Genomic DNA, 17,910 nt, shown 5'->3' on the forward strand with positions numbered 1-17,910 from the left:
TGCTTCGGAACATGGAAGTTCCACCTGGTCATCATGGCTAATAGCTGTTGACAGACCTCTCCTACTCTATTCATTTGTCTGACCCCCAGTGATTCACTGGTGGCCACCTCCAGAACAACAGTGAGGGAGGGGAAACTGCCCAGAGAGTTGGAGAAAGGCACTGCAGCAAATAGACAGACACTGGGAGAAAAAGGAGAGGAGAAAAATAATATTCTTGCCAACCTGTTGGCTGTCAAGAAGATCTCCATGTTTTGGAGGAACACAGACTTGCTGAACTCGAAATCCAGGCGAAAAGCCACCTACAGAGACGAGAAACAGATTAGAGCATCTGCGCAAAACTCATCACTTCCAACAGCCATCTGGAGCAGGTGGGGCAGAACTTCCTTTTTGCCCCAGAACCTTCTCATTGACCGTCTCCCAGTCAGGCTCTCCAAGCACCTTGTGCACCTTTTGGCCAAAGGCAGTAACATCTAGTCTACACATTGATGTGGTCTTTACAGCCCATTGTTACAGCTCCTCTCAAAGAATTCTGGGAACTGTAGTTTGACGAGGGTGCAGAAAAAGAAACCACTGTTGAACCTCTCTAGCCCCTCCTCATCAAGCTACTGCTCCCGCTGACTTTTGCAGGGTCAGGGTGGGACTGTCCAGGTGCTTCTGCTCTTGTGCCCACTCACATGATCCTCATCCTTTATTTCAATTATTCCAAAAATGTATCACTCAATATTTAAATAGTTTAAATAAACTTTCCAAAGCAGCAAACATATTTGAAAAAAAATGCAGATTAAAACAAATTAGATCAAATAGCAACAACAAATAAGCCAGGAAAAGATGCATTGCACAACAGAAACACAAGAAAGAAGTGTGAAAAGAAAGCTGGTATCAATACTCTTAGCCAATACAATTAGACATTATCAGTCCTCAAATCCCCCCCCCCCCCCATCAAACTTATTCTGGACTCTGTAGAAAAATCCTGGCTCCTCAGTAGGGGGCACCCCCAGCACTCCCTAGCCCTGTCTTGACCAGAGGGTTGCCTCCCTCCCCACTAGCTTGCCCCTACACTGCAGGTAGTGTTCAGACAATAGCACTCCCTGGCCATCTGCTGACTGAGGTGCTGAGGGGGTGACTGAGTGTTGGGGGATATTTTTAGTGGTGGTACCATTTGTGGAATGCTCTCCCAAGGATGCCTTGTCTAGTGCCAACTTTGCTACCTTTTCAGCACCAGGCAAAGACCATTTTGTTTTCCAGAGGGCTGAGTCCAGGCGCTTATTGATCTGATGCTGCACATTATGTTTTGTTCTTCATTTAAAATTGTATGAGTGTTACTATTTTCTTGTTGTTGTGCATTTGATCGGAAGCTGTCTTGGAAAATTTTATATATAATATAAATGAGTTAACACAGGTTAACATGATTGCCAGGTCACAGGATCAGGTTACATGCAGCCATGAAGAAAATTATTTCACAAAACATTACAAGAGTACTTGTATCTTCCCAGAGCTGGGAAATGCCTGAAGGACAAATACACACAACCATTCAGAGGAGTATTCCAGGCACAACGGACTTTAAAAAGCCCAGTTTCAATTAAATGGAAATGTGGTGACAGATTGTGGGAGTACATCTGCTGCCTCTCCTGGTGCCTTGGGACAAGTTGGGCGGGATTTGAATCTGGGGCTTGGACCTGGCTATGTCTTTTGCTTTAGAAAAGGCTCTCTCTCTCCTCCCACTCCACCCTCCAATCTAGATCAGGTCCATGGCGTGGAGTGGGTTAACCCTTTCCCCCTTGCTGTTCTCTGATGAAAACTGCCACCCCAACTACTATTTGCCCCAGATGTGGGATTTGTAAGGATACTACACAACTGCTCATTCACCAGCATCTGGAGTTAGATTTATGGTGAACACATCCACATAGTGCACTGATTCAAGTCTCCCCTCCCTCCCATGGTTTGAAATGTTTCCACTGGAAGCTTGTATCAGCCCCCAAAATATGAGGCAGAAGCTCTTTGTGTACTTTTTCTTTGGGAAGCAACAGAGAATTTGCTACACACACACACACACCACTTTTTGTCATCGCATTGCCCAGCTGACTTACCCTGGAGGTGTCGTTTCTGTGGAAAGGGTGTGAGGGGCTGTTTCTGCCTAAAAGGATGCTCTAATCACAATACAATGCAATGACATCCAGGCAGGAGAAATTATTTTAGAAAAAGCTTTTGCACAGCTGATTATGATATTAAAATTCCCCTTTGGCTCTCAGGGAGGAATTTTCCATTTTCAGTTTGTCATTCTTTTGGCAAAGGAGTCAGCAGCATTCAGTGCCATCCAGATGCACCATGACAGCATTTTGCAGCCCCAAAGCACACAGGGCTGCATTATTGCAAGGCCTAAATCCGAGCACCGTGATTAGATCAAATCCATCATTGTCAATTCCTTGCCAAGCAAAGGTTTCAGTCTAGGTTTTTTTGCATTGAGTCTGGGAAGCCTCCTCACCGCCTTCCATTTCTTTGAAAACAATGTCTCCTTGTCTGTCTTCAAACACTCTCCTCCCAGCCGATTATACTTGGAAGATGATTTATTTCCCAGGTATATCATACACGACAGCTCAGTGAAATGCTTTCTGTTTAAATATTCAAGTAACTAAAACGTTAGGTCCAGCTGCCAAATATAGATCCCACTCTTAAACATCTCAATGCCTAGCAAAGAATCCTGAGGTCATGATGAAAAGCTCCCTTCTCTGAAGTCACACCAATGGCCTAGCCAGCTGTGCATTGACTACACTGACTGGCTATGTCCTTCCAGGATCCTTCGCAATCACCTCCTACCTGATCCTTTTACCAGGAGGTGTCGGGGTGGGAACCTGGGACCCTCTGGACACAAAGCAGGGATGGCCGATTCCACCTGCAGCTGCCTCACACTGACTCAGACCATTGATTCACTCAGTCTTTGCCTGGCAGCCAGGCAGAGAGAGGTGTCTTCCAGCCCTCCTGCCTCTGATCCTCTTGGACTGGAGCAAACACAACACAGGGTCTTGTGGCACCTTAGAGGGCCAGCACCTACTGAATCTCCACTGAAACTGAGTTTTCGGCCTCAGGCAAAGGTTCTGTTCAGCACCTGATCCTTCCTGAATGGAGGACCTAGGGAAATGAATCCTGGACTGTCTGCTCAAGAAGCAGAGGCTCTCTCGAGCCAAAGGGAAGAAGGGACCACTGAAGCCTTGCTGCTCTGCCCAGAGGTCCAAGTGGTGCTCAGGTAGACCTTGGAGAACCTGCAGGGGGAGAGAGTTGCTTCTTGCAGCTGCTTGAGTGGAGGGGGGAGCATCTTGGTGGGGCCTTGAAGACTTTCCCTAGCATCGGTTTCCCCAAAGATGTGTTGCTGACAGCCAGTCACACGTAGCAATCATTAGACTGGCAGGGACAAAGGCTTTGGAACAGTAGGTCTCAAGCACCGAAATGCTGGGCAGAAAAATTATCTGAACCCCGTCCTGCAAGTAAAGTCCTCCCAAGGGTGGGGAGCTCTTAGTCATCGTCCCCCAACTACAGGGTACCCCCAGACATACAGGGCTGGTATGAGAGGAAGCAAAGTCTTTGCATGGCTAAGGGTGACAAGGAACAATAAAACCAACTCCTCCTCGCACCATCTCAGAGAGTGATGACAACATTCTAAATCATGGTCACATCTGGATTTGGAGCTCTGGACTGTCAGGATCTCCCACTAAAATGACCCGTCCTGAGCACAAACAAGCCATAAAAGTTAAGGAGGAGGTGTCTTCCCAGGCAGCTGGCAGTGATTGCACTCAGCAGTCCCCCACACTCCTCTCATCTTCCTGACAGCTCCAAGAATTGAGCCAGGGACAAATATCACCCATGTTGAAAAAGGGAAGTGGGAGGCCAGCATAATAATTCTCCCCCCACCCACCCTGATGCAAAAGAGGAATAAAAGCAGCTTGTGACGCAGCAAAGGAATTTGGGGGCTAAATTTCCAGCAGACGCTTGAAAAGGCACTGCTCCTTGATTAAAATGAAGGCTTTTGGGCTCCTGATCTTCATCTGACCGCTCAAGGATTCATTCTGGGCTGCCTTTCTCTAATACAGCTGAAACTCCTTAGCTGACCAAATGTTTCCTAACTGGGCTTTCCAGCACAGCTATGCAGACTTGGAAGAGCAAAGATTAGCATTCATTCGATCCAGGGAGATCTTTAATCTAATGGACTGTGCTGGGAAAGCAACTGGGATTAAATGGGACACCCTGAGGACCGTACTCAGATAACTGTCACACAATACACCCCACACCCAACTTTCATACTGTGGAGCCACTATCTATCCCCCCACATACACACACATGTCTTGAGGGTGTGTGAGCATCCCAGTCCGGGGGGGGGGGATGCTTCCTGACAAAGCATACCTGCCCTGTGTGGTCCCAAGTGTCCCAAGACAACATGGTTCTCAAGGGTCTAGACCAGGACTGCCAGCAGATAAAAGACACTGAAGGAGAAGAAGAGACTTGGTGGGCCAACTGGGGAGGCTCTGGGTGCCTGCTGTGATTTCAAGAAGCACCCTCTCCCATTGCAGGAACAGAGATGCAGAGGCTTTGTTAAGGGTGCCCATGATTCTGATCTCCAAAATGGGTGGTTAGGGATGCCACAGTGATGCTCCCAGGCTTTTGGCTTAGTTTTGGGGTCATTCCCCCTATGCCAGGCACTGATTGCTCTGCAAGCCTGCATGACCTGGGGTTCCCTGCTCCTGTTTGCTTCGGCCTCTCAGCAGTGCCCGGTCCACTCATCCACTGCATGTTTTCCTGATTATGCCCATTTTCATAGTTCTTCAACCTGCAAATTGAGTCCTGTTGCCCATTCCCCAGTCTGCCCTCTACACCCAAAGACTAGGAAGTGTGCTATAAGCCCAGGTGGCCACAGGTCCAGCTCCTTGTCTGACCAATACTTACTGTATTTCTTTGGGTTTTTTGAGCACCTCTGTCCTTACCTTTGCTTTGGCCCGGAAAAACGGGTAGCTGACGTTGCAAACCCTGCTGTTGAGATGCTTCTCTTCTGACATGCATTCTATGTTGATGTCCAGGTTGTCCTGAAACAAAAGGGAAAGTGTCAATGTAGCAAACCACAGCAGCTCACTCAGTTGGCAATGTGTGGATGACAGCATGGTCTCCTGATCTTGGATGCTTTAGTGGAATGTCATGGCCTGCTACATCTCCTTGTACTCCTCCCTTCATGGAGCCAGGCTGATTTCATAGGAACTGTCCCATGGGACTCTTGCTGGGCCCCCTTCTTTTCAAATCACATGGTGTAAAGCGCCAACAAGTAATTGGGACCTGGAACCAGGAGACAGGGCTGGCTGTTAGACCAGCTGCTGGTCTGAACAAGCAGGGGTCAGCTTCAACAGGAGGGAGAGGAAAGGCAGGAGCGGATGCACAGTCAACCCCAGGCAGGTCAGCAGTAAGGGGCTCAAGCTGCAGAGTCTGTGGACAAGGACTGGCCTTTGGGGGGGGGTGGCTGCCTAGGGCTCAGGTGGGCTGATTCTACAGCCAGGAGGGCACCCTGAACCCAGAGTTCTGCCTGCTAGGCTCATAGCAGGAGCCCCAGTCCACCATCCAATTGGAACAATACTTTGCCAACTGGGACAATGGGGTAGAGAAGGAACTAGAGATCCAGTGTGGACTAGTGGGGAGCCCTGTTCCCATATTTCAAAGTGGCTCAAGTGCTCCCTTCCACTCCTGCCTCTGTGTTTTCTGTTCTGGGTCCCTCACCTGACATTTTTCCTGGGTCAGTTTGGAGTGATCCATCAGGAAAGAGAAAGAAACTTCTGCACTTTCCCTATTTTGTGGGCAGTACTGCCTGCCATTTTCCACTGGCAAAGCCTGTTAACCCAACAAAAGGGAGACGCTGGATGCTTAGGGAACAAGCAGCAGCAGGGCCAGTTTATTTGCCAAGGAAAGGGATTGGCAAATGGCCATAAGAAGCACCAGGGCCTGAGGTTTCCGAGGCTGCGGGGGGGGGGGGGGTCTGTTCTTTTCTCTCTCTCAAGGAAGCAGCTGTGGTGGAATGGTGATGGTGATTTGGGTTACGGCCATGGCAGGGGACAGGAGCGCTTGCAACCTTTTCTCCCACAGTCCCCCAAGCCATTCTTAGTTTGGAGGGGGGGGGGGATATTGCAGGCACAAAATGGATACTGGCTTCTTTTTTGGGAAAGGATGTCAGGAACTCCAAACACGGAGTCTACGACCCTGTGCTTGTGCCATGTTTCAGACCAGCTGGAGAGTTTTGGCATTACAGTCCCTGGTCTGGAGTCACATCTGTCCTTCAATGCAGTTCATCCCCCGAATGGCTCACTAGGTGCAGAGGGTGTTTGGCTCCAGCGCTTGTCATCCCCCCCCCATCCATTCTTTTGTACATTCTCCAGTTGGTGGACTCTGATGAAAGCACTGCAGGGCCCCACATGTCTGAAGCCCAGCCCCAACACTACTGGACAACGGCTGCCATGCAAGCGGCACACAATTCGCACAAGAGTTGCTGTGAACAAAAGCACACCACAAAACAATTGTGCTTGGCGAGAAATGCTTAGCAAGGTCATTTTTAAAAACTGCTCATATGTGGACGACCCCTCCTTGGAGATTACAAGGGTGGCTAGAGTCCTGTGGAAGCAGCTCAGCCCCTCAGTCCTCAGTGCGCGACTGCAGCTGCATTGCAGTAAATGACAAACTCGGAGAGGGGGCTGCAGGGGGGAGGAGAGGGGAAGGGAGCCACCTTCCCCAAGGCCCAGCCATGCAAGAGGCGGAGTGACAAAGGCTCTGCTGTGGACGCCTGCCATCTGGGCGCTGTAAATCAGAGACATTCTTCAGAATAAAGCATTCCCAGATGCAGGCTGGCTGCCAGGGCCCGAGAGGTCCCACAAGTGCTGAACAGATGCTTGGCAGCCCCAAACCGTCCCACATCTTCTGTGTGGAACGCAGCATTCGCCGGGGCACCAGCTGACCTGACTAGGAGCATGGGGCTGGCTCTCTGCTCCGAGTCCTTCCGTTCCAAGGGAAGAGTAACTCAGCAGGAAAAACTGACCCCCTGCCTATAATCTGGCCATAAAAGCATCTGCAGCCTGACAAGAACAACAATAAACATACCAACACTTGCTTTAGAAAGCCACAAATAAAAGGGATGAGACTTTCCTCTGGCTGTGCACACTGGAGTTAAATGGCCACTTGAGGCAGGCAGCAACTGCTTCTGGGCAAGCAGAAGAGTGGCCAGTCACTCTGTGCCATTGCTCACTGGGTAGACTGGTCATGTTGGGAGAGGCCGGGTCAAGGGTTCATGTGGAGAAATGCTACTACTGGCATGCAAGCAAACTGCTCACTTGGGTATGGGGGAAATGCAGCTGTTGATGTGGGGAAGTTGAAGCAAAACTGGAAGCCACAACCTGCTCAGGTAGGGACAGAAGAAGATCCCTGCTGGGTCAACACCAGCATCCTGTTTCCCCCAGTACTGAGCCAGGAGCCTCTGGGAAGCAGGGTTTGAAGGCAGCAGCCTCTCCCCGCTGACACCCACAGTCAGAATTCATGGCATTCCCTCCCCCCCCCCCCAAGAATGGGTCTAATCCCCTTTTAAGCACATGAACACCAGCGGGCAACTCCACATCCTGCAGCAGCCAGTTCTGTAAGTTGATTACGCCCCCTGTGAAGATGGTCAAGTGCATGAAATGTGCTTAGCCATGAATGAAATATGTATGGCATATCCTATGCTGTATGAGTGCAAAAAGCAACAAGACAGGCAGCCCAACCCTATCAGGTTGCCCCGCTGGTGGAACCTGGGATTTGTCAGAAGGAGGAAGATGCTGATGGAATGTCTCTTCTGCCAGATGTTGGTGAGTTGGCAGTGGGAGGAATAAAGCAGGGAATGGGGGTGGGGAGAAGAGGGGAGGGAGAGGGGAGGGACAAGGAAGAAGGCAGAATGAGGGAGGGAGAAGGCGGGTTTGACAGCACTCGTGTGTGGCCAGGTCCTGTCTTCCTCCCTGTCCACCACCCTTCCACTTCTGCATCAGCAAAATAGCTTGCGCAGGACTGATGAGACCCATAGGAAAGGGGGGGTGCTTTCCCCAAGGCAAGTGTACAAAAGTTCATATACTCTGAAGAGACCTGGCGAACTGCCCCCCCCCGCCCGTCACCCTGGCACGCAGCACGTGCTCCAGCATGATGGGGGGAGGCGTTAAGTAGGACGTTACATTTTCTACATGGAAAGCAGTACAGATGAGGTACTTTATTGATTGGGGATAATCTTATACCACCAGATGTATGTGACAGTCCTGTGTCCTCAGGGATATTTTATATTTGTTTAATTTCTATGGGATGAGAATAGGCAGACTTTTGAATCGCACAGAGTTTTTCATCAGCCACAATTCTCAGCAAGAAGAAAGCAGAGAATGTATAGGAAGCTGTATATGTATAATGTATAGGAAGCTGATTCCAATCCACCCTTGCCAAACGCTTTTCATTTCCTGGCAACGTCTCATTGGTGCTTTATGGGAGTCCAACAAGTGGCGTAGCTAGAGGGGGTGCAAAGCACTAAGTTTTGCAGGTGCCTGAATGCGCTGTGCAAGCAGCCCCTCCCCTTTGGAGCCATTCCAGGCAGTGGGCAAAACGAAGGCATATGACTCCATTTTGCTCCCATGGCTCCGAAGGGGAAGGGGAGGGGCCGCTTGCATGGTCCGTTTAGGCACCTGCAAAACTTAGTGCTTTGCATCGCCTTTGGCTACACTACTGAGTTCTACACATAATGATTTATGGGCACATGGAAAGCCTGTCCACTGGCAAAGCATTAATAAAGCCTTTCATGAAGCCGTCTTTACAGAGTTCACTGTCTCCATAACCCTACAGTGCTCTTCTTCCCATTGCACACGTGAAAGGGGTCCTGCTCCCTTTTCATTGGGCCTCATCCCTCTCAGACAGACACACATACACACACACACACACACACACACACACACACACACACACACACACACACAGACAGACACTTGAAAAAAGAGCAGCACAAGGCTGGGGAATCCACATTCCCTTCAAGGATGAGGAGTCAAAACAAGAATGGCAGCCTTGCTGTGCTCGTTATTGGACCCACATGTTTCCATTCATGCCTCTGCAAGCAAGCATTGTGCTGGCTCCGGGCCCTTTGGAAGAGACAGGAAATACTTTGGCAGTCCACCCCAATTTAGAGAGTAAAGAGGGAACAGATACTGTAAAGATCTAAGGAGGAGGACACGGACCTCTGGGCTGAGAAACAGACACCTGGAAGGGCAGCGATTGGCTAAGTCATGAGCGACTAGCAGAAGGAGGGAAGAGCAGGAGGACTGAGCATCAGAGAGTCTCTGTCTCCCTCTTCCTTTTCCAACCCAGGGAAATGGAGAAAGAGCAGCAGGCAACTGTCACAGTCAGCCTCATGAATGGGTTGGCCCTGCTCTGGCCTTGCTGACAAGACGGGAAGAAGTGCTGGGGCAGTCCTGGAGTCCTGCCCATGCCACAGCTCAGATCTTGTGGGAGAGGACAAAGGGATCCCTCACCTTCTGGATCAAGCTTGCGAACTGCAGGTTCCTAGAGAAGGAAATGTTTAGGACGGTGTTATAGGCGTTCTCTCCTCTGTTCTCCAGCGTCACCTCTACTGCCACCCTCCTCCGTGTGCTCTCTATGACAAAAATGGAGGTGTCAAAGGAGAGGGTGTAGGCGGAGCAGTCCAAGTGCGACTTTCTCAGGACCCGTCTGCAGTACTCCCTGGGGAAAGAGGGAAGGTTAGACACAGGGGGTGAAGTGGCATCCCCTGCCCTCCCCACAAGGGAGCTTCCCATGCCCCTCCAGGGCAGCAAGGAAGCCACACTCATTCTTATGGTGAAGAACACTTTGGAGCTGCTTTTCAGCAAAACAGGTCACAAAGCAGGTTACGTTGTAAAATGAATGGACACAAAAATGGTTCCTGCTCAAAGCGGTTCACAATGTCAAAAGGAACACTTGCTCCCAGCGATAGCAATGGCTGCGCAAAGGGCCATGGGGCAGAGTGGGGCATGTGACTTGGTACAAATGTGGTCTACTAATGTAGTCCTGTGGAGCCTCTGAAAGAGGAGGGTGCCCCAAATGGGAGGCATGAGAAAGACAACCCTATTCTGACCTTTAATTCTTCTTCTGGTTTCTAACTGCCTTTCATTCAGCCCCTCCCACAGTCCATTTTAATTAAGAGAATTTCTGCAATTATTCCAGACTTGGTGCCTTGTGTCCCTGCTACAACTTTCATTTCATGAGGTTTATTTGTGTCTCTCTCCTCTCCCCTCCAGGGTATTGATGTTCACCTGCTCATCCAAACACCAAAGGGGGGAGGAATAGCGATGCGTCAGTCTATGATTGTAGAATCTTGATGTAATGCGTGATTCTTTTTGTGCGGTGCGCTGCTGATTGGCACACATGTGGAGAAAAAAACCTGCACAAAAAAACTGGGTACAATCATGCAAATGATTGCAAGGCTTTTTTGCCGTGTTTTCTAAAAATGCATCACTGTTGTGTGGGGGAAGCCAGGATGGAACTGAAAGCTTCAACAAACTGCATTCAGAAAAATGGACATTTCCTGCAGAACTAAGGAAGGCGTACTGGTAACATACTGAATCTGCTTTAGAAAAAAAAACACTCATGGCAATCTGGAACTCCAAAATCCAAGGAGAGATTGGGATGAAGGCCATTTTGGAAAAGATCCCATACAAGCTGGTTATAGAAAAATGATGCCCACTCAGGGACAAAGAGAAAAGAAAGAGATCCCCAGAGTGACCCCGTAATCCCTCAGATTGCTCCCCTTGCAATCTGATCTCCTAAATCCCTTCCACTCAAAGGCATTATTTCCTTGCCTTCAGGCACCCTACCCCCCGGATTATCTACTTACATGGCAGTTGGAATATCCGTTTTAGCATCGAGGACCAAATTAGGGATGCAGTGCTCATCTTCGTTGCATCCATTCCAGAAGGGCACCTGGTGGGAGAGGTGGGGAAAAACAGTCAGATTTGGTTGGCTAAGCATGGCAAGAGAAGGAGCATTTCTATGAACTGTGGCTCACTTTGGGTGCTTTCATTTTTTGGCTGTTTCTTTGTTTTGTGTGTGTGTGTGTTTTCTGGCTTGGTTTATTTTTCTAAAATTGTTCTACAACCATTCTGTACTGTGGAACTGTTGTACACAGTTCTAAATCCTTGCTGGCACTCGAGAAGCTACACAGACATTTTAATTAAACTTTGACAAGCAGCTTCTCTTGCATGCACAAAATTCTCCAGCCAGCCAGCAGATCTGCATGAAGTGCTGGTCAAAGGCTGCCAAGGAAGACTTCTGCTTCAATGACAAGGGGCTGGCAGAAAAGCTGAAGCCCACTCATGGCAGCAAAATAGGTTCACAGGCAGTGCTCCTTTTTACTCTCAAACTACTGGGAGTCTGACGTTCATGACAGTCTTCTGCAAATGACCCAGAGATCTGCTATTCCTCCTGCCTGCCCCTGCTCTACGTAGTGAATATGGCCCTATCTTCTTACATTTGGGAGCTTTACTGAATCAGGCCAAGACTGTCCACACTCCCTGGCAGTTGCTCTTCAGGGTTAAGGTCAGGGTTTCTACCAGGAGAGGCTTCCAGGGTCATATCTGAGACTTCCTGCAGGCAAAACAGGGCTCTGTCATTGCATTCCAATCCTTTCCCTGAGCACACCAGTGCCTGAAAAATGCCTCCTATCTTACGGTCCTCTCCTCCTTCCACCTGCCCACAACCTCTGCCTTGCCTCTCACTGCCCTCTTCTTCTCAAGCTCAGCACTTGAAGTCCAAATCTTCTGCCTGGAAGAGCCCTTGGAATCTGAACTTCGGTCAAGGGCATCTTAATCAGCAGGTTAATGTCCATGATTCACCAGAGACATAGCCAGGCTGAAGCTCGTCACCCCCTGATATGTCTCCACTCCCCTTCAGAGCAATGAATGTTACACACAGCGACTTTCAGGGAGGTCGGCCACCCATCCTCCAGCACCGGTCCAGTGTCAGGAACATCCAGGGCATAATCGACAGAGAAAGTCACAGGTTTCACATAGTCAGCTGTGTCCTGGGTGAAGAGGGAGTAACAACCCATCATTACAATCAGGTGTCGCATTTGATTAAGAGCCCAGAAAGGATATTCATGGCTTCCTATTGATTACAGTCTTATCCCACTAATTGCAAACCCTGGTCCCCCACCCCAAGGGGTCAATTCTGCATCCTCTGGCTGTGGAAAGGACATCTTTGCACAAATAAGGCAGGAGACAACCTGTGCCAGCAAGCGAGTTGATGGAGATGATACCCAGCCCAAAGGGCTACAGCCACACAGACGGGCTTGCAACAAGACTCCCAACATCTTGATCCCCTAAGTGGAGGCTCTTCTGGTTGAAAAGGGGATCTCCCATAACATCCCCCTGGCCCTCTCCTGCAGGTTCCCAACACTCCCAACACTGTCCTCCTCTACCTGTGTGCTCCATCTCCTTCCCTGTGTAGTTGTTTCAAAAATGCAGAAATTGACTGAATTGCCGGAAGCAAAGTTCCATTTTTAGCCATCCAAATGCTTACCAAGACATGAAAATTCAGCTGGTCACAATGTTCCTGTCCTGCAAGCAATGGGATCGACTTGTGTGTGTGCCTCTCTCCATTTTCATCTAGGTGGGCTCGTGGGATGTACCGCCGCTCATCAATGGTGATGTTGTAGTTCAGTGCTGAAATGGTTGTTAGTTGGTTTAAAACCACACACACACACACACACACACACACACAGAGGAAATTTCAGATGGCAAAACCATATCAGAAACTATGTTTCAAGGCAATATTCTCTTGCTCCATTGATAGCCTGTGTTTCGAGGGCAGAAGTCATGGGGGTTGGTGAGGGTCATTTTGTGCCCCAGCGAGTCCTGTCCTTTGAGGCACATCTGGACTTCTGCATTTTGCAACCCCCACCAACACCTTTCTGTAGGATAGCGGCATGGTTCCCTAGCGCCAAGAAAGATCCAGATGGAGGAGAAGGACATTCACTTACCCACGCTTGCAGTTTGAAAATGAGCGGAGAGAAAAATGGGGGTGAAGCAAACGAATGCAGAGAGGCAAGTGGCATCCTTCCCATTCCGCGTGCAGTCCTTGTTGAAGATGTTGATCTTGGGAGGCTCAAATCGAAGGCTGGCATTGATCCAGACGACGCTGCGGGACCTGCCAGAGAAGAGGCAGAGACCACTGAGGGGCTGAGCTCACTCAGACATTCCTCGTTATCAGTGCAGATGTGGGGATTGGGGTTGTGGCTCCAGTTAGAAAGTCACCATCATGAGACAACAGCCTTGCCCGGTTGTGGGGACAGCGCGGATGAGAAGAAAACCAATGGCACTTTGTACACCCAGCCAAACAAAGAATGTCACTGGCTGAGGTTGGCCTAAGGCTCTTTGCCGCGGTGCACTCACAAGGCTGCACATCTTTATGACTGCAGTGGCAATCAGATTTGGCCACCTTGTTACCCTGAGGATTGACCTCAGCCACCCCGAATTTGGGAAGACCAACCATAACAGCACAGCACTTCCAAGGGACCCAACGGCGAGATCAATGAGCCCATCTTCATTCATATCCAGATCTCCGTGGATGCTGCACCCAAAGTACATTAAGCCTGAAGAAAGATCAGCCGCTGCTATTCTCTAGAAAAGGAGAGAGGGAAAAGCTATCACCTTTCTGGCTTAAAAGTACCTGCAGAAGACTGATAGCCTATCTGGGGTCCCAGGCAGAGAGGGGTCATTCCCAGCATTGGCTACTTGATCCTTGAATCTGGAAATGTCAGAGATTAGGCTTGGATCTTGCACATGCAAGGTGTGTGCCTGCTGCCAGGCAATGAGCCTCTGTTGGCGGTCCCTGCACTGCCTAGCCAACACCTTCAGCCTGCAGGTGAGCTGTACCTGCTTATATTTCCGAAGAAGGTTTTTCTGGTAGCCATGGAAGATATAAATTGCTCCCTGGTGCTCATCCTCGAGAGGCGCACCCACCACCACATCATTGTAAGAATCCTGATTCATGTCAGGCACAGACGAAATGCAGGAACCAAATCGGGAATTCTGGTAGCTTGGCAGGTCTTCCAGAGTCCCATTGGAGACAAATCGGTCCTTGAAAGAAAGGATAAAAATGAAGCAACACAATTGATCTGTAAACACTGAGGGAAGCAAAGCAAGCAAGCAAGCAAGCAAGCCCTGGACAACTATCTTGGCTCCCACATCCAAAACTAGAACCTGAAATATATGGGTCCATAAGGGGAGACTTTGCTCGGGGGGGTGGGGGACACAGATCAGCAAGACAAAGAGAAGGCAGGAACTCAACCAGGACAGTTGGTGCCCCAGCACATGCAAGCAGAGGTGGGCAAACTTCAGGCCTTGGATCTCTCACTGTCTGCTAGAATCCCCAAGGCCCACCAAGAGCCAAGAGGAAAATAGCAGCTGGAGATGAAGACAGCTAAGCCCCATGTATGGCTAAGAGGCACTTTTTCAAGTGGGTGCTCCTTTTTTTAGCAAGGGGAGAGTAACTGTCCCACCTCACCCCAGCAGTGTCTGTTCTTGTGGCTGTCTGCTGGCGTTCTTTTGCATCTTTTAGATTGTGAGCCCTTTTGGGACAGGGAGCCATTCATTGTTTGATTTTTCTCTGTAAACCGCTTTGTGAACTTTTAGTTGAAAAGCGTTATATAAATACTGTTAATAATAATTAATAATAATAAGGAGGATTTAACTTGAGGAACTGATGTGAGGGCAAAGAACATGTCCCTTCCTTGATTCTAATCATGTCCCCTGCTCCCTGCAACTGCTCCTGAAAATGGAAACAATGTCAGGAGTTCCAGCCATGGAGTCTAGTTTGGTCCTCAGATGACAAAAAGAAGCAAGTTGGTTGCAAGGTGGAAAGGAGTTCCAAGGACAAAAGGACATGTATATAGGACACAGGAGGAACTGACTCAGGAGATAAAGGCACAAGTGAGGGGAAAGTCAAGTTCAAAGAGTAGCCTCGAAGGAAGTTGTTGGGCATGCGAGTGGTGAATCACAGTGCCTGGCCCTTGGCTGCGATGAGGCAACGCATTGCATCCTTCCTGAAGATTTTTGCAACTGCAGCAGGTGCAAACTCAGTGCTTGAGGAATGCTGGCTCTGAGATTGCCACTTCCCTGCCAAGAGGGACTCTGCTTACTCCCTTCCCAAAGTTTTAAATCTTGGACCAGCTTCAGAGGTTACCAAGACAAGGAGGTTCTCCCCCTACTTTCAGACGTTATTTTCAGTTTTTCTTGCCTCACAGCCTGAACTCCTGGAGAAAAAGCACCTACCAGGCCTCTGTGAGCAACTGAGCTTCCAGGCAGGGGAAACAGCACTGTTCTCTTTCATGACCCTGAGAGGGGAGTCTCTTTCCTAAAGAATCAGCCACCAACACAATGGAGCTGAGGTCTTCCCTGACTCACCCAATTATATGTCTTTGGATAACTGAATAAAAACTCGTTCCTGAGAATACTGGGAAAGGCAAAATTCTGCATTCCAGCTTGGGCTGATGATGTCTGCAAAAGACCATCCCATGCAAAGGACAAATGCCCAGTGGTCAAGGGGCCTTTTTACATGAATCATGAACTTTTCCTGTGCTATTTGAGCCATGCATGAGCGCTGTGAGGTAAGGTATGGAAAATGAAAAAAAAACACATTTTAAAACTAAGGACTCCGGGAGCAGAGATATTGGGCAAGGGGGTGGTGGTGGAATTGACACCCCCCCCTTTTTTTAACTAGACCTCCACCATATGCAGCCAGGTGGAAAACAACAGCTCAGCAGGACAAACAAACGTATACCTAGAATGGAGGAATGGGATGCCCCTGACCAGATTCTCAGCCTAGGAATTTGTCTGCAGTACCAGAACGGACCTTGTAATCTTTTCCACACAAGTGTGTGTTCTGCACATGCCCAGCATGTTCATTCTATTCTGGTAGGCTTCATGTTCACATGCAGAGGCAGAATTGCAGGAAAAGGGTTTTTATTTTCTTATACAAAGCGCCAGTTTGTGAGCCCAACATCAAGGAAGTTTACCTCTTTCAGGAGATAGACAAACACCTTCCCCCTCTCTCTCCCCTCACTGAAATACATGGGGGCTCCAACCAACAGGAGATCAGTGACCCCATCACCATTCACATCCACAGAATTGATTTCACTTCCATAATAGGCACCAATCTGGAAAAGAGCAATGAGGACAGACTCACACATGTGGAATGAGTGATCAGGGTGTTGTGTCTTTCTCTAGTCACTTAGGCTTCCAAGAAATTCATGGCATCTGGAATGACACTGTTGGAATGACAGGAATTCATAAAAGGAAACTATTTATCATCTCCTTGTCTAGACCTCTCTTCTGGGGAAAAAAAATACAGTCTAGAAACTTTGATCCTAGAAGATTAAGTATCATATACATTGCCTCTCTTGGTGATGCTGCATCCTTCTGATTGGCTACATTTTTGTCCCAAGTCTATAGCAAGAATTATTAGTGTATTTATGACAGGATTTAGGTTTATTTGTATCAGCCCAAGGACAGTCGACAGCTTCTTGACTGACCTCCAGGGTGTCATTCCTTTACAGACACAATTGTGCCTAAGCTGAAGTATCCACATGGTCTCCCTCCCTCATTGCCCTAGGAAATTGTGATTACTCCTGGCATAAATGACTTTAAAAAAAATAAATGGGAAAATAGGACTGCTCAGTGGCTATCATATAAGGTTAATATTAGGATTTTTATCCTGCACTTTGTTTGTGAACTGCTGGCACAAACATAAAGACTATATAATAATAATAATAATAATAATAATAATAATAATAATAATAATAATAATAATAATAATAATAATGGTATTTCTATACCGCCTTTCCTGGTCCTCAGATTTCTCCTCGGACTTTATTCAAGGCGGTTTACATAGGCAGGCTAATTAAATCCACGTAGGGATTTTTACAATTTGAAAGAAGGTTCTATCTTTCAAGAAACCACAACATTCAGGTGTTTCTTTCTGATCTGGTCGCAACATTCTGGCCTCCATCCTCCCACGCTCAGAGCAGATGGAATAATTCAGCTCAGCTTGTCAGCTGCTTCAAGGTCGCATGGCCTCGAACTGGTGACCTGCGGATGTTATCTTCAGGCAAACGGAGGCTCTACCCTCTAGACCAGACCTCCTGCCCTGATATACTCTTGCTTCCTGATATACTGATATACTCCTCCTGATATACTCTTGAGTACATCACTTACAACATTTTATTTGCATTTCACTTTAAAAAGTTTTTTTCTATCTCTCTCCTTCCAGGAGGTCCAAGGCAATGCACAACAGAACAATGACCATAAATTAATCAACAATCTAAAAATCAACAAGATGAAAAAAAGATCAATATCACCAAAATCATAATACAAATTAACTGGCAGTAGCAACAGAACAACCAAACATCTAAGTGGCAACAAAATCAGCTCAAGAGCTAACTCATAGCACAAACACGTCTGGACAACTGGGTTTTGCCCAAATATCTATAAGCTTGAAGAGAAGGTGTCTGCCTGGCCTCTAAGGGGAGGGTGTTCAGAGGATGGGTGTTTCTACCAAAAAGGCTTAGTTTCGTTGAATGCCTGCCATACTTCTGACAAGCTGGACAATTGTAGCAGGGTCCCAGGGGATAATCTGAGAAGACTGGGCAGGGGGTATGTATGGGAGAAGGCGGTCCTTGCACCTGAATTGATTAGATATTCTGCAACCTCTTGAACCCCTTTCCCATTGGCTAGCTGTACCTGCTCCACCATCAATGCCCTCCTAACAACATCCTTTACCTGGTCTCCTTTCAGTGACTGGTGAATGGTGAGATTTCGGTTGGCGTGCATTGTAAAAATGATCACTTTC

The 17,910-nt window shown here is 48.3% G+C and overlaps 1 protein-coding gene across 1 annotated transcript in view; it reads right to left on the minus strand.

The window, feature by feature from the left end:
- ITGA11 (integrin subunit alpha 11) overlaps positions 1-17,910 on the minus strand; it is an 80,734-nt gene that overhangs the window by 12,928 nt on the left and 49,896 nt on the right. Inside the window, exons 12-22 of the mRNA XM_066635382.1 lie at positions 17,841-17,910; positions 16,079-16,219; positions 13,938-14,141; positions 13,552-13,682; positions 13,043-13,209; positions 12,583-12,725; positions 11,975-12,085; positions 10,901-10,986; positions 9,543-9,750; positions 4,971-5,069; positions 223-299 (exon numbers count right to left, since the gene is read on the minus strand). The exon at positions 17,841-17,910 is cut by the window's right edge and continues 79 nt beyond it. Coding sequence (XP_066491479.1) covers positions 223-299; positions 4,971-5,069; positions 9,543-9,750; positions 10,901-10,986; positions 11,975-12,085; positions 12,583-12,725; positions 13,043-13,209; positions 13,552-13,682; positions 13,938-14,141; positions 16,079-16,219; positions 17,841-17,910 — 1,437 coding nt within the window. The remainder of the gene's footprint in view (positions 1-222; positions 300-4,970; positions 5,070-9,542; positions 9,751-10,900; positions 10,987-11,974; positions 12,086-12,582; positions 12,726-13,042; positions 13,210-13,551; positions 13,683-13,937; positions 14,142-16,078; positions 16,220-17,840) is intronic.

This window comes from Tiliqua scincoides, chromosome 8 (assembly GCF_035046505.1).
Source record: "Tiliqua scincoides isolate rTilSci1 chromosome 8, rTilSci1.hap2, whole genome shotgun sequence".
NCBI lineage: Eukaryota > Metazoa > Chordata > Lepidosauria > Squamata > Scincidae > Tiliqua > Tiliqua scincoides.